The 24,805-nt window shown below is 38.3% G+C and overlaps 1 protein-coding gene across 4 annotated transcripts; it reads left to right on the forward strand.

The window, feature by feature from the left end:
• The first annotated feature begins 5,484 nt into the window (after positions 1 to 5,484).
• NFYB (nuclear transcription factor Y subunit beta) lies at positions 5,485 to 22,012 on the forward strand. Of its 4 annotated transcripts, none has more exons than XM_033116497.1 (8): positions 5,485 to 5,623; positions 8,172 to 8,247; positions 14,520 to 14,613; positions 16,027 to 16,157; positions 18,113 to 18,310; positions 19,537 to 19,618; positions 20,414 to 20,493; positions 20,877 to 22,012. In XM_033116497.1, the coding sequence occupies exons 2-8, from the start codon at positions 8,242 to 8,244 to the stop codon at positions 20,907 to 20,909; spliced, it is 624 nt and encodes a 207-aa protein (XP_032972388.1). In that variant the 5' UTR covers positions 5,485 to 5,623; positions 8,172 to 8,241; the 3' UTR covers positions 20,910 to 22,012. The 4 variants fall into 4 exon arrangements, with proteins under 4 accessions (XP_032972388.1, XP_032972392.1, XP_032972390.1 ...); XM_033116501.1 differs by lacking the exon at positions 5,485 to 5,623 and adding an exon at positions 6,300 to 6,436; XM_033116499.1 differs by lacking the exon at positions 5,485 to 5,623 and adding an exon at positions 6,356 to 6,737.
• Positions 22,013 to 24,805: the final 2,793 nt, after the last annotated feature.

Consider the following 24,805-nt stretch of genomic DNA (forward strand, 5'->3'; position numbering starts at 1 on the left):
AGTTACCCAAGCCAACCACCCAAGAATAAACCCTATTTATTCACTATTCCTTTTTTGGCACTAAAATGTTCTACCTCTAAAATGTATTGCCAACCTATCCACAACCTTCCATCTCTCTATTTTTAACACTGCCACCATAGCAGAAACCACCATGGAGCTCATCAAGAAATGAGTTTTACTAGAGCAGGGACTTGATCTTGTTCCCCACTTTCCCCCCAGGGCTGGCTGACCTGTTGTAGATATTCAATAAAAATGGACTGAATAAATGATTTTCTAACTGAAATCAACAAGCATGCATTGAGCCCCTATTCTGTTTTTCAGAGAAAACTGCTGACTTTCAACATATTTACTTGCAGGTTTTCTCTGTTAGTATTCATATAAATATAAACTTACAAAATCGGGGTTGCATTATATATCTTTGTGCCGTTTGTTATATTCTCAACATTGTATTCTGAACATCATCCCATATTATTAAAAATTCTTTAAAAAATTTAATTGCAGCATAATATTTTATTTTGTGACATACTTTATTTAAACATTTCAAATTGTTAGACAATTAGGTTGTATTAGTTATCTATTGCTGTGTAACAAATTACTCTAAAACTCTGGCTTAAAACAAGAAACATTTCTTATCTCGCAGTTTCTGTGGGGTAAGAATCTGGGAGTGACTTTGGCTCAGGGCTTGGTTCTCGAGGCTGCAACCAAGCTACCAGGTGGACTGCTGTCATCTCAAGGTTCAAGTAGGGGGAAAGACCCACTTCCAAATTTACTTGGCTGTTGGCAGAATTTGGTTCCTTGCTGGCTTTTGGCTGGAGACATGTTTTCATTCTCTCTCTCTCCCTCTCTTTCTCTCCATATTTATACACATACTTAAAGACACACCTATATCTATATCTATTTACACATCTATCTATCTATCTATCTATCTATCTATCTATCTATCTATCTATCTATATATCTATCTATCATCTATCCATCTAATCTGTCATCTATCCATCCATCAAAAAGTTACCAAGACAGCATTCACAGTCTCTTTGTAATCTAGTGTTACCTGCTGTACTCTATTCATTAGAAGCAAGTCAATAAGTCCAGCCTACACTCCAAAAGAGAGGATTATACAAAGGTGTGATTATACCATGAGGTGGGGATCATTTGGGGGACAGTTTAGAGTCTGCCTACCACATAGCTCTTCCCAAAATTTTTCTACTATTAATAGTAACAGTGCTCTTCTGAATACCTTATTGCCTAATTATCTTATTAGCTACATTACAAATGATCTCCTTATAATATATTTATTGACTAGAAGAATAAGACATTGTAAAGGCTGCTAACGCACGCTGACTAATTGCTTTCTAGAAAGCTTCCCATCATCAGTGTATGGGAATGTCCATCTCAACACATCTTCATCATTGTAACATTTTTTGCTTATTTGATAGGTTTCTCCTTTTGATTTGCACTTGTATTTTGTTTATTAGCCATTTGTATTTTTTCCTTTTATGAATTTTCTATTTTATGTTCTTTGCTTATTTTTCTATTCGAGATTTAGTGTTATCAATTTGTGTGTCCTTCCATACAAAGATATTAACAATGGGTAGGATTTTTTGGTAACAATTTTATTGGGATATCATTTACATATCATACTATTCACCCATTTAGCGCATATGATTCAATGCTTTTTAGTATATTAATTCATCTAATCCATGGAGAAATACTGCTGAATGATTTGAATATTTTGATTAACACGTTATAATAACTTGAGGAATTTTAAATATGTTCATTAACTCTGTTTCTCTGGAGAAAGATAACTCATAAGGCTTTGGTAATTTCATGGTCATTTACATTATCAATTAAAATATAGTTTTTTTCCAATGCTTGCTCATACATTCATTCCACGCATGCATATCTATGGAGCTCCTACTATGTGCCAACTACTGTTCCAGGCACTGAGAATACAGTGGTGAAAACAAGGTCTTTGTACTCAAGGAGTTTATATTCTAATAAGGTGAAATATTAAAAATCCATTCATTCAACAAATATTTATTGAGTACCTACTCTGTGCTTGGGATGCACTAGTGAGCAAAACAAGCAAAAATTCTTGTCCTGATAGAGTAACTTCTAGTGGGAAAAGACAAACAATAAGCCATGAACAAAATAAGAGGAAAGTCTATAGTTTGTTAGAAGGTGGTAAGTGTTATTGAAAAATAAAATAAAGCAGTTAAAGGAGAGTGGGGGTAGTTAGTTGAAATTGCAATTTTTACATAAGGGATCAGGGTTGGCTTCATTAAGAAATGGAAGGAGATGCGAGAGTGAACTGTGAGGACACTGAGGGATGAAAAATCTGTTCCATTGGCAGGTGGAACAGCCAAAGCAAAGGCTCTGATGCAGGAGTGTTCCTGCCAGAAATAAGGACAAAAAGGAGTGGACTGAGCAAAGGAGAAACTAGGAGGAGATAAAGTTAGAGGGGAAGGAGAGAGGGGACAGATCATAGATCTCATGAGGTCACCATTCATCTCTAAAAGGAAACAAAAAGTACTGAATATATTTCTTGCTAAGCAAAGGACATCTGCATTGTAAGGTAGAATATCTCTGAACAAAGAAATCTGTGGTCTTACATAGTGTTTTGGGAACACTATGAGGTTCAGGGAGTAGCACTTTTAGAAGCTGGATGGTTTAGGGATGAGCTGACAGATAGCTAAGGAAGCAAGATTACTGGGGTGTAGCTATTGCTGATTGGCTAATTTCCAAAACAAGGGGCTGTCCCTGATTGGGAGGTTGTCATTGATTGATTAATTAACATACATTCTGGTGATTACTTGTACTGTGGCCAAAGAACAACTAGACTTTTTCTTCTACTTTGAAGGATCACATGCTGGCTGCTATGTAGGCCAGGGTGGAAGCAGAGACACAAGTTAGGAGGTAAAAGGAGATGTGGCTTGAACCACGGTGGTAGAAGTGGGGGGTAATAAGAAGTGTTCTCATTTGGAATATGTTTATAGTCAACAAATAAACAAGATAATCCAATTAAGCTAAGTGTATTGGAGTGAACATAATATTTACCTTCACATAGGATGATACGACTGGATGACATTCTAGAGAGTAATGAGGTGAGGCTACTTTAGGAGTCAGAGAAAGGCTCTTTGAAGAGGTGAGACCTCAAAGATGAAAAGAGGCCAGTTAAGAGCTTACAGCAAGAACTTGGTGTGTGTGTGTGTTTGTAGCAGAGTCAACATGAGTCTGTCTAGAAGGTGGGGGGTGGGGGTGCGGAGAGAGGCAACCTAAAGCCCAGATCCTTCCAGGCCTTTACTGCATAGAATGGATTGAGAAGAAAGGGGGCAAGAGTCAAATCAGGAAGTTGGAAACAGGGACAATACTATAATAGACACTGTCATCACGGGACTATGAGGCCTCATTAAAGCAATAATGTAAAATCCAGCTAAGTCTTCATTGTGCCCAAGATTCTGGTTTTTTTGTTTGCCGAATTATGACTCATGTAATTGGTGGTATAAACTAAGGGATAGCTGTAGTGTAGGGACTGGGAATAAAGAAAGACCCCTCTCCTCTGTCCTCTGACTTTAATGCAGGATCTAGATTAGCTATAATGTCTTTCCCAAGACTAAGTTGTGATCCACATCTCTCTTACCACGTGAGCAGGAAAAATGGTTAACATTTATTGAGGCTTTCTGAATACAGGTATAAAAGGACAGGTTGTCCTTGGGATTCAACTGCAGAGAGGTTGTGGACTAGGTCCCCGTCACCTAGAATTAGCAACCGAGGGTAAAGTGAGTGCTTTGTTCACCTTTACAGCCTGGGGCTCCTCACACAAGTGCTTGGTAAACAGTAGGAGCTGAATAATCTTTTGTTGAATCTGAATTAAGCATGTAGGTTAGATCAACAGTACTGAAATAACATATTAACTCAGAAAACAGTCATCTTTGCATCGTTTGGTTCACTATCCAGTGTGTGGATTAGTCATACTTCTCGCAATTCCGCTACTGCCTTTTTTTTTTTTTTTGTATTTCCTGCTTTTGAGCACATCATTTCAGTCCTAAAACTCCACTTTATAGGTAATCATGGAGAAAGGGAGAAGTGAAATGCAGGCCAATTTTACTCCTGTTTTTTTTTTTTTAAAGCAAATAAGTTTTTAAAAGTTTGATGAAGATTAAAAATCATGTCCTATAAAGATCTTTAGTAATAAGCCAACTTTTCTTTAGTGCTTTCTATGTGTATTATGTGTATTGACTTTATGTTAATTCCAAACAAGCCTAAGAAGTAGCTAGTATTACCTCCCTTACGGAGGTAAGGAAACTATCAGGAAGAGGTAAAGCAATTTGGCCAGGATCACAAGTTGGCAAGAAGAGCTGGAATTCCAAACAGGTCGTCTGATTCCACAGTGGCACGCTGCTCCGTACTACTCTTGGAATAATTTGGAGACTTCATTTGTCTTTGCTTCCTTCATTGCTCCAGAAAAGTTAAAATATGTGGAGAAACAGTAGGAGCCCTATAAATAAAACACGTCTATATATTTTTAAATGATTAAAGCTAGAAGGATGAACGTGGCACCAGCCCACTTGTTTAGTGGAAGTAAAGGAGATTCCCGGCTCCCTTTGCAGAAATCCTGCCGCTCTTTGCAGCGAGTGGCTTCTGGCTCATTGCCCATCTATGATGGTCTCAGCCCAGGGAAGTAAGTCCCACCCAGACTGCAGTCCGGGAAAGTCAGTGAAGGAGCTTGGCTGCACCGAAGCAAGAACGGGCCACGGATTCCTGCAGCCTAAATGTCATCTGGTTGGGAAAAGCTACATGTCAGGTTGCAACTACTATGGAGGTGGCAGGAAATGCAACATTTTAAGTTCGGGGTGAAGGATGGCTCGACTGACGAACTTGTTAAACCTGAGGGAGAGGATTGTATCTTTAGATGAAATCCGAAAAAGCGAACACCGGAGCTCAGTAACCAAGTCAGAGGGAGCGTTGTGCATTTGGCAAAGTTAACAGCGGACGCAAGGAAAACACGAGGTGCTGAAGGCGTTCCAGGAGCTAACTGCCTTTCAAATCCACCCAGTAGCTCGGGTGTCGTCCTGGCTGGCGGCTTCTGCCCTTGGTTTCCCCTTCTTAAAAAATCGAGGCGCAGGCAAGCTGCACTCAGGCGGGTGAGACACTTCCACGTGGGGACGGCGGGGGCCTTAAAGAGAGGAAGACCTGAGAAATCACGCTTCGCAGAGGCCTGGGGAAAGACCGTGGGAAGAAAGCCCGCGGAGTCCTTAGCAGTGCGCCGGCTCCTGGCCCTTGGAAGAAGCACCGGCTCAGCAAACAGGCCGCTGCCACCCAAAACCTGCCGCGCGTGGCCCACAGCCCGCTCTGCAGGATAGCGCAGGGGTGGCCGCAGGGCTCCCGGGCCTCGGGCGGGGCCTCAGCGGGGGCGGGGCGGGGGGCGGAGCCGCGGCCGGCGGGAGGGCGCGCGGCAGGCGCGGAGGGAGGGTGTCGAGCCGAGGGAAGCGGCCCGCGGCGGAGGGAGGGGAGGCCGAGTGCTGGAAGCGGAGCTCCGCGCTGGGACTGGTTCCTTCGCAGCCATTTTCTGTCCAACCAAACAGCCGATTGGAGACGGGAGCCAACCAGGGCTGCATTGGAGGTTTGTGTCTCGCTTCGGCCAATGATCGCTCCTAAACCGACTCCACTTTAGCTCGAATGAAATGTCCGTCTCCTGCCGGCGCCGTCCCCGCCGCCAACGCCGCGGCGGCCGGGGGCACTCGCCTCCCTCCCGCCCGCCCTCCCGCCCAGGTCGGGGCCGGGGCCGGTTCGGCGTCTGCGAGGCCGCTCCCGCTGCGGGCCCGGCCGGGAAGCGGGCGCGGGGCCGCGGTGCGGCTCTTTGTGCGCGGGGCCGAGGAGCGGCGGGACGCTGGCCAGGCCGCCTCCCGCTCGTCGCCGCTGAGCTCCGGGCCGGAGGCCGAGAAAGGGGCGCCGGGGCTCCGTCGGGCCCCCCTCTCGGCGGCGCCCGGACCAGCTCCATTTTGCGTGGGGGCCTGCCGGGGGGGGCGGGGGACGCAGCTCCAGCCCCCGATCCCGACCCTGTTCCTTCGGCCTGGCAGCGGAGCGGGGGTCCCTGGGGAGTGCCCCCCTTCCGCCCGCGGGGGCATGGCGGGGCCGGGCCGCTTTGTCTGTCCCGGCAACCCTGGCACCGCCCGGCGGGCGGGCGGTAGGCGTTGGGCGCGGGCCCGGGGCCTGGGCCAGGCGTGTTGGGGGGATGCGCGCCAGGGGCGTCCGCCGGGCACAGGCGGGACTGACAGATCGGCGGGGCAGTGGGGCTGGGGCCAGCTCGCGCACCTTCGTGGGGAGGTAGCGAGGTCCCTGGGAGGAAGGAGTGGATTTGGTCTCCCCGCAGTCTGGTTTACACGTAAAGAATGCAACCATCTGGCGGCTTGCGGTCCCTGGACTTGCCCCGAAGGTGGGAAGGAAGCCTTTCGGATTGGACTAAGGTTTAATCTTGGATGGGAGGCGGGGAGGATATTCCGGGCCTTAGGAGCAGTAGTCTGAGAGAACAAAGAATTACAGAGCACCCACAAGTCGTGATCTCCCCCAAAGTACTGTAACAAGATAAATTTAAACAAGCTCAGGTAGCATACGACCTTTAAAAAAACAGCATCCCACTATCCGTCATGGGCTTCTCAATTCCGTGGTTCATGCTACGAATCACGGGTGGTTTGGGCTCTCAGTATGCAAACTGATCAGCAACCTAAAGTGATAAGGTAAACCAAACAATATAAGTGACATTAATAAATAGGGGTTTTATTTGTAAAGTATTGAAAGTTTCATCAGAATTCCTTAAAAGGCAATTATTGTTTCTCCCCACTGCTCTTGTAGCTTAATTTAAGGATTATTATTGATGCAAAACTCTGGTGGGGAAGAATGGAAGGTGGAGGAAGGGTCCGCTGCATTTCTTGGATACAAATTTGCATTTCTTGAAACCTTAAACAGATGTATGGGTTCCCTTGAGCTTTCTCACATGTATCATAACCTGCCTTTAAGAAAATATATACCATATGAGATGGTAGTGTTTTTCTCTAATATACTGAATCTAAATAAATACTCAACTGTTTGGGTGAGTGTGGTGAGGTGTGACTCTTCCCCTCCCCCAAGCAAAATACATAATATATACAGCTCTTATAAGTATTCTGAGGAATTTGTTTTTTCAAAGACATGCTTAACAAATAACACGGCTATAGGGAAGGAATTTGGGGGTTGGAGGACAATATTTGAAAAGAAATTAGAAATTGCTTTTACGATCATAGCAGGCAATGTCAGCCTGCCTTTGCTGCCTCCACCCTTGAAGTGGCTTTTTAAAAATTCAAATCAGTGGCTACAATTTTTCTGCTGTTTCCTAGATTTCATGCTGGAATGCACGTGTAGTTTTTCTTTCCTTAAAATTAACACTGAAAGGATGCTTTTTGACATCCCCCCCCTTAATTGTTTCACTTGAAAAAAAGGAAAAGAGCAAATGAGAAATGGAGATTGTAATTGATACCAATTTATTCAGCTATGTACAGTGAGAATGAAGAGCTAATGAATGTAGTTTTAGTCCAAAATGGTGGTGCTTTAAAATTATAAATAGAGGTCTTAATTGATTGTGTTTGTTCTATATATGTTCTTCATGGTTATGGGGCAGCATGGTTATCTTCTTCCCAGTATAATCTGAGATATTCAATGTAAAAGCATTACATTCCGAGGTAAATTTTTCTCTTTTGAGGTTTTGGACCCCTGAATTGCACTCTAAAACATTAATAAAACCATTCCCCCCAAATTCAGTTGGTAAGTGGGGTGTTTGTGCCTTGGGTGTTAATATTTTAAGTAATATAGATGTGTAATTTTTGGTCTCTTGCATATTATATAATTTGATGTGTTGTGATGAATATTTATGGGGAGCATGACTAACTTCAGGGTTATGTTGGAAAAGCCATTCCCCCACCCTCCGCAATGGAGTCAACTTTTAGAGTTCAGTTCTCCAAAATGAATCTTCCAATTCAACACACATTTATTGGGTGCCTGCTTTTTTGCACCATTTTATACCACGCACCCCATTGAATAAGAATAGTAGGTAAAATTATGTGTGCCTTTAAAATTTTTACTAGGAAGAAAGCCTGTAGGCTGTACATTTTTACTACTAATAGATGTTTATCTTCTAGGTTGAAATTGGGCAACGATTAGACACCATTTTAGACAGGTGTTCTTGAACGCCACTGACAACAGTATTTCATGACAGTAAGTATGTTTTACCATTTTTGGTTGTTAATTATATTTGCACAGTAACTAGCTGGAAACAAAATTATAACTGAGTTATGTTGGAGATTCCTGATAGAATGACTGCCTTTCAAGTCTAGACAGATGGTACCTATGCTCATTCCTAAAGCTTCCTTCTTTTTAGTGACTTGCATGTAGTATTTCCTAAGGGCCCCTAAGTGCTGGCAAAGCTACAGGGTAAAGCTTATCCCAGCTCTTAAGAGGCTTTCTGTTTATCTGGTAAGACTTTAGTCGAATTAAAAGAGGACAGTTATATGAAGAATGGAAAATGATGGTTCTAAGGATAGTAGTACACGTGAAAAGCAGAGGTGTGGAAGGCCGGGGTAGTTGGGAATGTCTTGGACGGAGCCTGTAGGCCTCCAGCTGAACCGTGAAGGATGATGCCATTTGAATAGGTAGAAGGTGCGGCCAAATGTAAAAGCCTGAAGGCAGGGACGAGTGACTTATGCTCAGAGGATGGGAAGTAGATCTTCATGGTCCAAGTGGGGATTTCATAGGATAATCGAGTGAACAGATACCACTCGGCCCCTCTGGATGCTCAGCTCTAGATCTGCTACTGTGATGTCAGGGCTGTCACAGCTTCCTTGAGCCCTGTTGCCTCACTGCTAAAATAAAAACTGCACCTGGTGATCCATAAGTAAGGCACATAGTGGCACTAAGATTTTATTACACTTAAGATAGAGTTGAAAACAAGATTCGGTAGGTTAAGTGGGGGATCCACTCTTGTACAGCCATGAAGACTTGGTCGCATTTGAAGACTTCTAGAACCATTATAGGTGTAACAGCTGTAGATGTTTTAGTAAGATTACTCTTAAAACAGTATGTTCTCAGGTAAGTTGGGTAGTAATGCAGTGGAAATAGAAAAGGAAGGGCATATCCGAAAGATATTTTAAAAGAGGTAACAGATTAGGTAGATCTTGGAGGAGATGGAAGAACGTAAGATGACACTGGTATAATTAGCCTGGAAGAGTGGAAGGATGGTTTTATTAATAGGATGGCCATAGTTGAAAAGGAGATCAAGGAGCTCACATCCATTGCCTCGTTGGAGGGGATGGAGAAGGTGAGTTTCATTTTCCAGTATCTTCCAGTATCTTCCGGCAATGATAGGATATCAGACATGTTCTACAAGCATACCTTATTGAGTGGCCAGCAGGATATGGTTATAGACTTAGGATTTATGAGCGTAGAAGTGATACTTAATGAATTCATTAAGATGGGAAGGGAAGAGAGAGAATACAATAACCTTGGATAAAAATAACAATTAGGAGATGGAGAGGAAAGAATAAACCCGGAAAAATATTGCTTTGGAAATCAAAGGAGAAGAGAATTCCAAGCGTAAATGTGGGGTTGGCAGTGGCCGGCACTATAAAGATAGTCAAGTAGGCTAAAGGCAAGGTCATTGGCAACTTCTAAGAGAGGTTTCAGTGTCATGTTGCAGTGGGGAAAGCACATGTCAAGGAATTTAAATAGGAATGAAGAGGTGTGGAAGGGTAGTCAGGGTGAGAATGAAGCTAGACAAGGGTGTGGAGTAGAATTAAGGCTTCTCATGCACTTCTGTGTGCTTAATGAAAGTCTAAGCATGTTCAAGGAAGAGGGAAGAAGCTGGTAAAGAGCACTGAAGATACTTTAGTGAGGAGCAGTCTTTGTATTTCTTGTCTTCAAAGAGATTAAAAGGAATCTGATCCACAGAACAGGTAGAAGGGGTTGTGTGAGAGAGAAAACTCTTTATGCCTGGAAAGAGGGATGAGAACTGGGTTTGAAGGGACAGTAATCATGCGAGGTTACGTTTGTTGAATTCTTACTGTGTACCATGCTCTTTGTGAAGCGCTTTTTATACAACCGCTTCACTTCTTACAGCTTCCCCACTTTAAAAACGGGGAAGCTGAATCACAAAGAGGATGGTAAGCAAAGACAGAGAGCTAGGAAGTGAGAGCCCAGCGTCACCCCTCCGTGGTCTGTCCCAAAAGCCCGTGCTGCATCATTGCCTCCTGGTACGGTGAATATTGTCCTTGTTTGAGAAGCAGCTTTAAATGTTTTCAGTGTATAGTCAGTAGACTTAGAATTTAGAAGGGGCAAATTAAAGATTTATGCTTAAGGCCAATGGGAAAAACTATCAGGAACAAATACTGTAAAGTACTTGGCAACTGAGACTCTGGATTTCAGTCCCATTTATTGTGTCACCTTTGGCAAGTCAGCCTCATACAACCGCAGTTTTTCTCATCTTCACAAGGTTGTGAACATTGCGTGAGATATTTAGAAAGTGTTCAATACATATTAAACATATTAAAGAGGGCACTATTTACTGCATTTGTACAACAAATTATTAGTACAGTTTAAATATCACTACAGAAAAAATTATAGAATAAAAATTTATTAGCTAAGCCAGCTGACCATTAATTTCACATAGTATTTTAGATCAGTATTTTCAACTAAATAATTAGAATAGTCAATAAAACTAATTTAATGGGATTTAACCACTTTATCCAAATTTATCATTTCCCTTGAATCTAATGATTTGTCATTTTACCCATTCTGTTGTCGTCAGTACATGCTCTTTCCTGTTTGTGGTCTGGATGAAATCCAGTGTTTTAGCTTCTCTGTTCTTATACCAGGCCTGGAAGTGTCACAACTGGACATATTGGTACTACTACACATTGATGGTCACCAATTGCAACTAGGCCTAACACTCCTACGTCTTTCCTTTCCCATTCTCTGCAGTGACGGCCATCTGTCGACCCAGCTAAAAGAATCACAGCATTACCCTTGGTCCTTCCTCCCGCTCTTGTTCAGTCAGTTACCCAGTCTGGTGATTTTACCGACTAGTAAAATCTCTCTGGTCTCCTTGCTCTGTTGATCTCCAGTGCTGTCGAGTGACCATCATCTTGCCTGAATTCATGCTCTGACTGCAGCATTATCGTCCTTACTGGTTTTCCACCACCATTCTTGCTCGCTTCCAGTTCATTTTCTACACTGGACTGTAGCCAGAGTGATCTTTTAAGAAAGACATCTTATTTTCCCTCTTTGCTAAAACTGTTCTTTGATTTGCTCTTGTCCACAAGGGAGTGCTTGGCCTCTACTTAGCTTGTTCCAATCCCACTAGTACTATGTTCCCCTATTTCCTTTCCCTGGAATATTCTTTTCCCATCTGTCTTTGCCTCACTCACATCTGTTCATCTTTCAGTCTCAGTTTAAATGTTATTTCCTAAGAGTCTTCTTTCACCCAGACTAGTGAGGTCCCTTTTGGAAGAAACTCCCAAAGCATGTACCAAAACCTCCTTGTTTTCCTTAGCACTTGACACTTAAGAATTAGTTAATTATTTGTAATTATTTAATTGCTATGTATAACATTTACAGAGCACTCCTACTGTACTAGGCTGTCTGTACATGATAAGTCCTATTCTCATCTTACTTGCTCAAGGTCTCATGCTAGTAAGTCGCAGGGAATTAAAAATGGTGATCTGACCCCAGAATCTGTTCTTTGGAAGTACTAATAGGTATGCTCCCCACCCCTTTCCTATGCCCCCATTTTACGTAACATTTGTCTTCTATGCAAGATGAGGACAGGCTAGTCTGTGTTGTTGACTGCTTCGTCACGAGGACACAGCACAGACTTGAGAAGTACTGTTTACGCGGTAAATAATTGTTGACTGGCTTACTTACAATCTATAATCTATTTTGTAAATTTTTTTTTTTTTTAACGGGGGGCTCAGCTCACAGTGGACCATGCGGAGACTGAACTGGCAACCTTGGTGTTGTTAGCACCACACTCTAACCAACTGAGCTAACTGGCCGCCCTATTTTGTAAATTTTTATAAGATGTTTTAGACCTAGAGAAAAACTCCCTTTGGGATATATCTATCAAGTTTTCCCCTTCATCCTTATATATGGATAGCATATTGTAAGCGTCAAAGATGAGGTTAATTTGTTGAATGGAAGATACTAAGTGCCTTGGGGATTTGAAGAAGGGAACACTACTTTTTGGCTTGGAGAATGGAGTAAATCCAAAAGATTTTAGGAGGATGGGGGAAGACTGGGTTTAAAGTAGGGGACACAAATTTTAATGGTGCAAAGAGGAGAAGAGGACAGAAGGTTTGGTAAAATGACAAAAAAGCTAAAACTTGTGGAACCAAAGACACATACGGCGAAGCAGATGATGGTGCGGCTTATTTTCAAAGGAGGGAGGAGGATATCTGACATCTGAGTACGAGACAAACATTGTCCTTGGCAGGTTTCTATTTGTTTAATTCTGATGACTCTATGAAATACTTTTGGAAATATTTCTTAGGAGACTGAGGTTAGGTGCTAATGCTGTTTGTCCAAATGATAATCTTGCTGCTCATTCCAGCGCATGACAAAATAATGTGACTCAAACTTTTTGCCTTTAGTATTTTTTTAATGTGACATTTATAAATTAATTAACCTCCTAGATCCTGGCTATTTGAACAGTGTCCTATTTAAAAAGCCTCATGGTATCCTGTGGACATTCATCTTGGAAAGAATTTCTGTTACTGTGTTTTTCCTCTCCTCCCTTAAAAAAAGGATTGTTTGCACTTGGACCGGGCCACCACTTTGGCCCGGTCTCCTGCACGCTGATCTCCCCTAGGGCATTGTAAAAACTAGTGAATTCACAGCTATCCTAATTGAGCTCTTTTGTATGGCTAATATATCCATCATCATTCTATCTGTCTGTTAAAGACTACTCTCCTAGTATCTTGTTTGCAATTTGGAGTCAAAACAGCATCTTTTATTTGGGTAATGTTCACATTCATTTATATTAGCCTTTTAAGATGGTGTACGTGACATTATTTCCATTTTATATAGAACTCCTTTTAACCAGTAGGGATGCTTGTTTTCAGGGATCAGTAGGAGAGTCAGTCAGAGCTCACTGACTGTTGTTTGCCACCTCTTGGCGGCCACTAAGAAGTATCAGTAACTAGGTACCCTGTACTTTCACATATTACTAAAGGTAGGTGAATTCTGTTTTTTAATCCCTTAAAACCACTACATAAATTATGGAAAGGTATCTATAATTAAATTAGATACCACAGTCAACAGATGCATCAAAGAGATGCCATGTTATTGAAGACTTGGAAACCAGCATATTTTAGTATTAGATAAAAATCCAACAGAGATGGAAAAGAAGACGTGTTACCATAAGCACTCAAATAACTGCAATGAATAACCTTCAGTTTGTGCTGGGTCCTGGGCCTCGATGAATATTCAGGATCAAGTGTCTTTTGACTTGGCTGAAAGCATGTCTAAATTACACTTAATTTTTGCTACACTGTTTATACAGATAATTAATCTACATTTTTCTACCTACAACTAGCCAGTCTCTTATTGTTTTGCAAAGCAGAAACATTTCCAGGATTTGCCATGTTGGTGAAATGGAATGTAGCCAGTTTAGGGCTTATGGTTCGGTTTTTTTCTAGATTTTCCCCTCTTAGAATTCTTATAGTTCTGAGCAAAATTAATTAAGCAGGCTTCTTTTCAAATAGTCATTTTTAACTCTCACTCTTGTCTGTGATTATAATTTCCCTATCCTTATATGCAGATCTCCAGTCTCTTTTTTTCTTTAAAGAATGAAAAGTTTGAGGTTTGGGGGAAGAGAAAACTAACCTTTGGCTAGAATTGGAGGTTGATGGGCTTGTTCAAAATATGGGTGTACTTTTTGGGCTGCATGGGTACAGATTGTATAAGGAATCCATATGCTTCTTACACCAAACAACAGTTTAAACCAAGGCATTGTTTACTGTAGAACTTCAGTGAGATCACAAAGAAAGAAAGTCTGCAGCAAGAACAAAAGGGTTTGCCTAGGATATCAGGCTTTTTAGCAGGAGAGCAAGAAGTGATGGATATAGGTGACTTCCAAGAGACTACTAAGCTGATTTTGGTTTTGCTTGTCATTCCAGGGATAAGTTAGGTTGTAAGTCAGGGTTGCCTGTACTATATTTGAGGATTATGCAGCTGAAAAGAGAGAGGTGTGTGTTTTAGCTTCATTTCCTTGTTTTGTTTCCCTGTTAGTCTTATGCTTATCATTTATGGAAGATGGAGAGGGGACTCTTTGATAGTTGACAAATTATCAAAAGGTTTCCAAATCAAGAAATAGAAATATTTTCTTTTAGTAAGCTTAAGCTATGAAAAAACGTAATTGACATCCTATGAGCATTGAATCTATTATTTTTTTAGACAAGTTTTATTGAAGGGTATTGAAAAACTTTTTTTCCTCATAGATGGATGGTGACAGTTCTACGACAGATGCTTCTCAACTAGGAATTTCTGCAGACTATATTGGTGGAAGTCATTATGTTATACAGCCTCATGATGGTAAGAAAGCCACAATTAGAAACAAATTCACAAGTCAGAACAAATTAGAAAGTGGAAATTTTATTAATATGAAGTTCTAGGTTACCTTTGTCTTTATAGGAAAATTAGCGATCTTGCATCACAGTTCAGTGAAAGTCTAAAAAAGGTGTATTTAATTAGATTGTTTTAATTAGAAATAGTCTTCAAAAGAATGATGAGTTCTACAAAAGAATTCTATAAAAGTATGCCTTTTAAAAACTGGTACAGTTTCTTTAAAAATTTGTTACTGATTTCCTATTTGAGTATTAATTTGGAATTATCTTATTCAATTGGTACAGTAAATAAAATATTTCCTTAGAGGGTGAGTTGCTGTTATATTTCTAGTAATTATGAACAGATTTATTTTTGTTTTTCATTCAGTACTGAGTTTGAATTATGTCAGGTATTAGAATGGCAGTATTATGTTGGCCTATCAGAAATAATTTACTTTTGTGGCATTCTGATTTGTTAGATTAAAATATATTAAGATATATTTTTTAGAAGGCAATTGGAAGAAGGCAATTAGTTACTTCATCCTAAAACATACACAAACAAGTTAATTTTTGATAACATTAACACATAAAACTGTATATTGAATCAGCTTATGTTGCTTTTCTTATTTAATACATTTAGAGTGGGAAGTTTACTTACAAGGTAATGCATTTAGTCATAAAAGGATAGCATTGGTACTGTGAAAGCTTCAATTATATCTAAATCTATATAATTTGAAAACTCACTTTTTGTAAGAACATTGGATCACTGATACAGCTTTGTTCAAAAGCTATTACAACATTAGTAATGATCCAATTGGGTCAGTAATAGTCAAGTCCAGTTTTTCCTTTCTATATAAACTTGACTTGGGAGAAACAAACAGCCTCTGAATCTAGCAGTATTGAAGGAGCCATAGGTCAAGGTCTCTCAGTTTTATAACTGAGTCGTGCAACATGTATTCATGAGCACCTCCTCTGGAAGGTGCTATACCACGTCCTAGGGAAGATGCGCGACTTATCCCTGTCCTCAAGCAGCAGGAGTCTAATGGGGGGAATGAGAAATAAAAAGAATTATAATGTGCAGACAGGCACCGGTGATATTTTGTGAAAGGAGAAGATGGTTTCTAAAGGTACCGTGGAGATGTTTTTGAGCTTTTTGGAGAATGGGTAGGTAGGATTTCAGTAGGCAGAGTTGAGGACAAAAGTGCTCTATACAGTGGGTTTGAAATAAATGAGCAGTTTTAGTTCTGGCCCTGAGAAAATTGTGAAAAGAACCACTGTCCTAATCCCTAAAAAGGATTAGGAAATGATCCAAAATGGTTCTTATCCTAGATCATTTTAGGAAGTCTATCTTGAAGTAAAAATTATGAGAAGCTTTAAACCTAAATTATTTTTATCTCTTTAGATACTGAGGACAGCATGAATGATCATGAAGACACAAATGGTTCAAAAGAAAGTTTCAGAGAACAAGATATATATCTTCCAATTGCAAATGTGGCAAGGATAATGAAAAATGCCATACCTCAAACGGGAAAGGTAATGCAGAGGAGTAGTTTAACTAGGTTTTTTTTTGGAGGGGGTGCGTGCGGGGGGAATACATAGTTCACAAATACAGTTAGCTCTTGATTTCAGTCATTCAGACGTTCAGCAAATAAAGTATTTCTTTCAATTCTACATACTTAGTTACTGAACAATGTTCCATTTTCAGTTCTGTCATGATCCCAAATGCTCCCTCCCCCCCACCCGCTCCCCCCAATTGGAAGCAGATACAATAGAATTCAGAATATTTTTAAAAACAGGTGCATCATCAGAACTACCATGTTTCCCCGAAAATAAGATCTAGCCCGACAATCAGCTCTAATGCATCTTTTAGAGCAAAAATTAATATAAGACCTGGTATTATATCGTATCATATCATATCATATATCATATCATATATCATATCATATATTATACCCCATCTTATATAAGACCGGGTCTTATAGTAAAATAAGTTTGGGCATATGATGTAAATTCTACAATATTGCAGCAAAATGAGGTAATTTGGGACTGATACGGATGTTGTAAGGATTTTTTAAAAAATCATATTTGAAAACAACTATTTTAATATAATTATAGATATTAACATACATTAAAATTCAACTGGTATGATTTTTTCAAAAGTAGTTTTGTTAGAACAGCTTTTAAAAACTCATTGTCACTACTCATCACTTAGTCTTAAAATGCACAATTTTTATACAGTTTTATATTGTATAACATACATCTATCATTGTAGCTTATAAAGTACAGATGAAAGTAAGAAAGATTATAAATAAGTATATTATTAAAATACATCACTGAGACTAGAAGTTCCAATTTGAGAGGTCCTCTTTATGTTTTGAGGGTGAAAAAACACAATTGCTGATTATTGCTTCAATAGGCTAGGCCTGTACTGCCCAGTACCATAGCCACGAGCCCCATGTGGTTATTGAACACTTGAAATGTGACTAGCGAACGGCGATGTGCTGGTAAATGTAAAACATACACTAGATTTTCAAGACTTAGAATGAAAAAAAAGAATTAAAACATCTCAATTTTTAAACTGATCCTGTGTTTAAATAATATTTTAGATTTATTGGGTTAAGTAAAATATATAATTAACCCTGTTTTTTTCTTTTTTTAATGTGACTACTAGAAAATCTAAAGTTTTTATACACACACACACACACACAGCTCACATTTTCTTGCTTGACTGCATTTATGCAACTCTTGTTTACTTTTCTGCATGATGTAACTTAGGCATGGAGGTGAAAAACACTGTTTCAGCAAGGATTTTGAGTGTCATTTCTGTTTTAAATAGCTTTGGAATTGCATAATTTAATCCATTAGAGTTTCACTTTCAAACCCCAGACCTTTAAGAGAAGCATTGTTTCTATAGTGAGGTGGTAGGTGTGTGCTTCTTTAGGTAGGCTTTTTAATAAACTCAAAACCTATACCTGATACTTCTTATCTTCAGTAGTAAAAATGTCACCAGATGTCATTATTTTATTGCCATGTAAGCCTCATGTGCATTCAGTGTTATTTTAAAACAAATTCTGGTGTCCTTATTCATGGAAATGCTAGAACACAGAAGTGGTACCTAAGTCTAGCCCACAGTATACTACATACATGACCGGATTGCTTTTCTTGGGGCACTTGGTTAGTAAGAGTGTCCATCATGGGTGGGAGGGACCTCTTGTGGTTGCTTTTATACCTCCGGTAAATTATAGCTGTTTCCTGTGAATGATTGTCAAGGCTTCTCTTACTTGTATTTGAGTTTTTATTCTCACTCTGAGGGTTGGAATTTTTATAGCACAAATTGTGTTAATATTATTAGCATACATTTCAAAGATTAAAGTCTAATAGTCATAAACTGAAGTTTGTATTCTTCTGAATAGCCTTCTATTTTTGCAAGTTGTTAGGAAGGTGATGATTATATTCCCTCCAAATTTCCCTGTGATTTTTCTCTTCAGATTGCAAAAGATGCCAAAGAATGTGTTCAAGAATGTGTAAGTGAGTTCATCAGCTTTATAACATCTGAAGCAAGTGAAAGATGCCATCAAGAAAAACGGAAGACAATCAATGGAGAAGATATTCTCTTTGCCATGTCTACCTTAGGCTTTGACAGTTATGTAGAACCTCTAAAATTATACCTTCAGAAATTCAGAGAGGTAAGTAAAATGTCTTCTATTATGCGTGTAAGAAAATAAGATACACAGTTCACTAACTTTTGCATGTATTATTTGCTTAAAAATTCATTTTATGCCAAATTAATTTCTCAGGAATATGTAATCACTTATATGACTGTAGTTAAAGAGTAAGTCTTTTTTTCCCCCTGGTATTAATAATGATAGTTACGTAATGATTAAGAGTGGACTCTGGAGCTCCGCCACCATGTGAGTGAGCTCTGTGACCCTGGGCAGATTATTTAAGTGCTTTAGGCCTTGGTTTCCTGGTCTGTAAAGTGAGGCTAATAATAGTACGTACTTCACAATTATTGAGAGGACTAAGTGAAATAATCTATTTACTGCACTTAGCTTGGCATATAAAGAACGCTCAATAATGTTAGCTGTAATTAAAGAGGTAGCATCTCAAAGCTTGTGGCCTTTTAGATAAGAAAGAGAGGGAATTGTAGCTATATCCCTTTCTTACTATTGACTGAATTCTACATTTCTTATTTGGTTTATCTTTGCCTATAAATTTTGTGAAAATGAATTAAGATCAGCGTATTTATTTCCACACTGCAACTTGGGTGTCAGATTCACATTAGCTTTCAAAGTATTTTCTTAGTATCTTTAGTGTTAGAATATCATTAAATTAGTGATACCTGCATGGAATGATTAAAGGAAGAAAATATGTAAATTCTTCCTAGGTCTTTTCCAAATCTTCAGCATCACAGAGCCTTGCTCTAAGGTGGACACTTAGAGGTCGTTGGTCCAAACTGTCATTTTGATTTAGAAATTTTAAACTCCCAATTTGCAGTTACAGTACTGCCCAGTTGGCTGAGAGCTGTATATATAATTAAGTGATAAACTTGAATTATTTGTAGATTTATTAGCTGAATATTTCTAGTATTTTACAGACTATTTCCTCTCTAAGTAGAGTTCTAGTTCCCTTTTGATGTAGTGTGGAATTAGAATAATTTTTTTGTTTTTACCCATAAATGTTTTAGATGCTGTAGGTCATTAACACTGTCTTGTGATGATTACTATTTATATAAAAAGTTAGCATTTTGAAGGGCCTCTTCATATGTAATTAACCAGAAGTGTTAATAAATACTCTGTGTAGTGTTTGTAAAAATAGAAGCTCCTAATTTTAGGAAATAAGCAAGCAGTCTAATTTAGAAAACAGTTTCTTCTGAATAGTGGTGATTACCTTTTCGGTTTTCCTTCCCCAGGCTATGAAAGGAGAGAAAGGAATTGGTGGAGCAGTCACAGCTACCGACGGCCTAAGTGAAGAGCTAACAGAGGAGGCATTTAGTAAGCAGTGCTGTGACTCATTTAGGCAACTAGATTTGTTCCTAACAAGTCACGTAGCTTGTTAGCGGTGATTTAGTATTGCAGATATTAATACTGAAAGTCTGCAGTGGTATTTTAGAAATATCAGCACTCGGTATCTTGACATAGCACAATCTTGAATCATTCTTATTAGTTCATGCCCTTATATGTGAAGTCAGTGAAGGATAAGTGTAAAATTTTAATTCTGCAGACATTGTAATCTTTTAGCAATATTTCTGATTTCCATAGCCCTTAGTTTTTGGTTTAAGATTCATATGAGATTGAATATTGAGAATTATAGATTTAAATAAATTTGAGCTGGTTTCTTTTTTAAAAAATTATCCTATTGTAATATTGGTGAAATAAAGGTCTATGGTGATTCTATTTCTCATGTAAAATTTATATGTATATGTTTTCTATTTCTCGTACGTAAAATATATGCTGCTTAGTTACCTAAGTGTTGCTCCCAGCCACTCCTTAGGCTGTAGGTGTACCCATGAAGCAGAAACATCCAGTCTTTCTGCAGATTTGTACACTTGGGCAATCAGCTAAAGCACACTTCAGAGAAATAAAGATTCAGAAAATCAAAAATGCCATAGATGAAATGTGCTTTTTAAGGAGCTTTTATTTAAATGGAAAATTTGGGGGGTTATGATTTTGCCCAAGATGACACTGATAAGCAACAGAAGTGTAATGAGACATGAATCACAACCTTAAGGTTCAGGCCAAGAAAGTGGGTGCAATTCTTTTTTCACTTTAACTTTTTTTGTCTTTTAGCTAACCAGTTACCAGCTGGATTAATAACTGCAGATGGTCAACAACAAAATGTTATGGTTTACACAACATCATATCAACAGGTAGAGTACCTTCTTTGTATTTTAAATTATTTAAAAAATTGATTATATCTATTGATTTTTATCGCATATAGTTAATTTCAACATATTATTAAGAACCTGATAAAGAAGGTTGTTAAAAATTGTTTTCTCAAAATATGTAAATGTGTATAGTATACTTTTAATGGTTAAAAATATATATACATATGTTCATATTTGCATAGATTTCTAGAAAGACACGAGAAATTAATAAAGTAGCTCCTGGGGGTAGAAAGAATGGAGATTTGGGGTGGCAAGCAGACTCATTTTTCATTGGCTATTGTTTTTATTCACTAAATGCTTATAATATGTATAAGTTATTTTTAAACTAACATTTCTTTAATTCTTACCGATTTAAACTTTCTTAGATTTCTGGTGTTCAACAAATTCAGTTTTCATGATCTGAAGAAATGATGGAATGGGGAGTATAGAGAAGCAAGACATCTGTATGATTCCGAAACAGAGACATTAGAAGGAAATGACTGCTGAAAGGATGTCTCTTTGTATATTAAATAGCTGTAATGTAGCTTCCTGATGCTTGACTAATTGAGGTGTTAATTCTGACTTGAGAATCTTTTTCATGAATGATTTTAAAGAAAAAATTTGGATTTTAAAGGTATTAAAATATTTTTGTTTTGTACGAGAGTTTGTTGCTCTGTATGACTCCTGTATGCATTGTATATTGCAATTTATTACTGTCAGAGATTTGTAGACAGTTTCTTATTTTCATATTGAATCATGTTACTTTTGTAATTCAAGTAAGCAGCTGGGTTAATTCATGATGTTTGCCCTTTTAATAAAATATAAGGGTAGAGTTCATTTTGAATGCAAGTTGCCTTTATTATAAATTTGAGTTTGTCTTGGTTATATAATATCTTGCATGATAACCTAGCTAGATTTTTAGCATTTGCCGTATTTATTAAAATTAATTTTTTTGGTAAAACATTCATAGCTTAAGCAGCACCATTTTTTAAAAAAATGTAATTGAAAAATCCAGTGTGAATGCAGAAGCAATTATTGTCTGCCCTATTAAACTTGGTGCCCATTAACAGTGTTTACACTGTTCATTGTGCCTGTTCAGATAGTTTTAGTTTATTGGAGCTTTGTTAAGACTAAATTTGTTTATGAGTTACATTATTATGAGTGTTGGAATTCATTTACGTTTAATGCAGTCTTAGTGCTCTTGAAATGGTGCCCGTTTCATTTTGTATATGATTTTTCTAAAGCATATCTTCAGATACTATAGTATCCTCTTCCAGAGGAGGAATTTTATAGTCTGATGGTAAATGGCTTCATTTTACCTTTTTAATTGAAATGTCAAGTTTCCTATTATACTATGGGAACCAAGACACATCAGACATCATTGTGTGTATACAGACCTTTGTTTGCATGGGTGAGTGAATGAAATGAAGAATAGAGTGAGTGCCGTGAATGGCGTGAAATAGAAACCGCCAACTTCCAGTGTGCTGTCTTGATCTTTGCAATAAACTAAACTTAGATAATGTAACTTTGTATAATTTAGTAGTATGTACTTGGGGTGTTACTTTTTTAAAGTGAGGATTTGTATTTTTTCATCTGTTCTTTTAGATGATAATTAACTTTTTTTAATATCAATAATTGCTATTTTATAGTTTGCTTAAAAGAGAGGGAGTTTAAGTGAGGGTCACCTTGGAAGGACGCTCCTATTTATAAGGTAGAAGAATTTCCCGGATGTAGGCTGAATAGAAACATTTACTTTGCCAGAAGGAGCCTTTGGGGGCATATTTGGGCTAATCTGAGGTTAACTACTCCTTTACTACCTTTCCCATTTAAAAAATAATCTTCATTACAGAGAATTCGAATAACCAAAAAACAAAACAAAACAAAACACAGAACGGGGAGGCGTGCTTAAGCCAAATCATCCGTCATCCTACTGGGTTGACATGACCAACGTTAATGCTAATATTTTGGTAAATACCATTTGTTCTTTTACTTTGCTAAATATGTATATTTTTATAAAAATAGGCTCATATTTGCATACTGTTTCATAACCTGCTTTTTTCACTTAATAGATACTGTGAACATCTTAGGTTATTACATAGTCTATTTTTATTCCTCTATTATTCTACTGTATGGCTGAACCATTATTTATTTAATACTCTAGGACATTTTGACTGTACATCTTTTCAGTTATAAACAACACTTCACTGAATCTTATGTATATCCATGACTGTTTTCTTAAGATCATTTCTTAGAAGTGGAATTGCTGGGTTAACAGATACACAAAAATTTTAAGGTTTTTTGATACTCACATAGTGTATTTTTGAAATACCTTTCATTTGATCCAGGCAGTATGTTACTATATAAGTGATTGAAGAAAAATGAGATGACTTTAAAATTTATATCAATATGTACCAAAACAAATTTCTAAAGTTAATAATTTGCTGGTAGTATTAAAGCTTTAAAGTAGCTAAAACCAGGTCAGCTGTGGGGCTGTATGGCCCTCAGACCCTTCTGGCATGTGTCAGGCACCTAATCCTTACGCACAGAAGAGGTGGTGGTGGCTTCTTACGTGGGCTGTGTTGCACCGAATTGAATATCATGTTTCCTTCGCCTCTGGATTTTAAGTATATAAGCTCCTACATTAACCTCAAAGTGGTGTGTTTTTTAAATAACTTTGTGCATCTTGCTTTTATGAGTATCTAAGCGAGAAATGAACTTCAGTGGCTAAAACAGATAGAAGAAGGGACTTGAGTATCTCCTGTCTATTCCCTCACTACCTCATTACAGTGGAGATGCTTTTACTTCCGAATTTTTTTTAATGCTACCTTCCTAATGTCATATACTTGGTATGATGATGTTTTAAGGTATTTGTATTTCTTTTCCTCCTACAGTGTAATATCCATTCAGTATTTTTCCTTTCTTTAAAAACATGCCTTAATGCCTGTTTTCTGGATTTGGATTGTCTTAGGGGGGAAAGGAATACCAGTTACCTTTAATAATGCTAATTGAACATAGTTCTGAGGGTCCAACTACAAGAATTTTACAGCAGTAGTAATTAGGCATGAAAACCAAATAAAATAGTTTCTACCATTTGACAAGAATAAAATCTTACAGTGCAGGTTTTTTTTTTAAAAAAATACTTTTTCTCTTAGGGAAAGTTTTTATCAACTGTCCAAAACAAGACAATATTTGTTGCTTTATGTGATAAAATGTACTTTTGAGTTCAAATAAGTGGTACTGGGTAAGATCTATGCCAAAAGTTAGTCTGTTTTAAATATGTATTTTTGGTCTCCCTGAATTAGATAATTTACATATTAATTTATATATATAGACTTTGAATTCATATTAAGTCATATATAGTATGCTGATGAGTAAAAATTAGAACAACCCTACTGGACTTTTGTTTTTCAAGGAGCTGTACTATACTGCCTGAAAAATACTCCATTTTGATGTATGGTTTCTTTCAGAGCTGGAAATGTTACTTTGCTTCCTTCACCAAATTGAGCTTCTTGCTCATATGCTCCAACCACCCTGATTTATTGTGTCCTTGAGCCAAGTTCCTTGCCCCCTTCCACCTCCCTGCTGTGGCCTTAAACACATATACTTCCCTCTGCCTAGTACATTCTTTCTTTCCCTCTGCCTGGCTAAGTCCCACATATCCTTCAGCTTAAATTTCAGGAAAGCCTTTAAAACTTTTGTAAAAACTTTATACTAATCATCACATACAGAAAATAGCACCACCCAAAGCTGAGTAGTTTTGTAATAGCCTAACAAAGCTGGCTGCTATAGCCCCTTAGATATTTCTTTCAAGACTGCTTTTTTTTATACCTGATTTTAAGGAATATAAAACCATTAGGCAGAATCCTTTAAACACTGGGTAGATGGTTGAAAACAAGTTGCTGGGCAAAGTAAGTCACAATAGGACAGTGCTTTTCAGGCAGGGCAGGTATGCCAAGAAGGCTTAGTTATGCATATGCATACGCATATATAATCCCCAATGCTAGGTTTACAAGAAACCAAATCCAAATCCTTATTTCAGACCAAAGCAATCACTAATCAACACAAAGGAATAATATTTGGGTTAACAGCCATTTCAGGGAAATGACGGGCATTTCTTTGGAGGAGAGGACAATTTAAAAAATGGTTTCTTTCTATACATTTCCAACCTTGCAAGTAGCAGTCCCGTAAAGTGCTGTCTTGCAGGACAGTAAAAGGAGGGAATGAGGCATCCTATAGTTCTATACAGACTACAAACTACCATGTTTCCTACTCACATGAAGGGCAAAGTAAAGCAACTTTTTATTTAGACTTCAAT

Source organism: Rhinolophus ferrumequinum, chromosome 10, assembly GCF_004115265.2.
Source record: "Rhinolophus ferrumequinum isolate MPI-CBG mRhiFer1 chromosome 10, mRhiFer1_v1.p, whole genome shotgun sequence".
Taxonomy (NCBI): Eukaryota; Metazoa; Chordata; class Mammalia; order Chiroptera; family Rhinolophidae; genus Rhinolophus; species Rhinolophus ferrumequinum.

Coding starts and splice junctions, on each gene's coding strand:
- NFYB (XM_033116497.1), top strand. Junction 18,311..19,536: donor ACCTTCAGAAATTCAGAGAG/GTAAGTAAAATG, acceptor TTCCTTCCCCAG/GCTATGAAAGGAGAGAAAGG. Junction 19,619..20,413: donor GCTAACAGAGGAGGCATTTA/GTAAGCAGTGCT, acceptor TTTGTCTTTTAG/CTAACCAGTTACCAGCTGGA.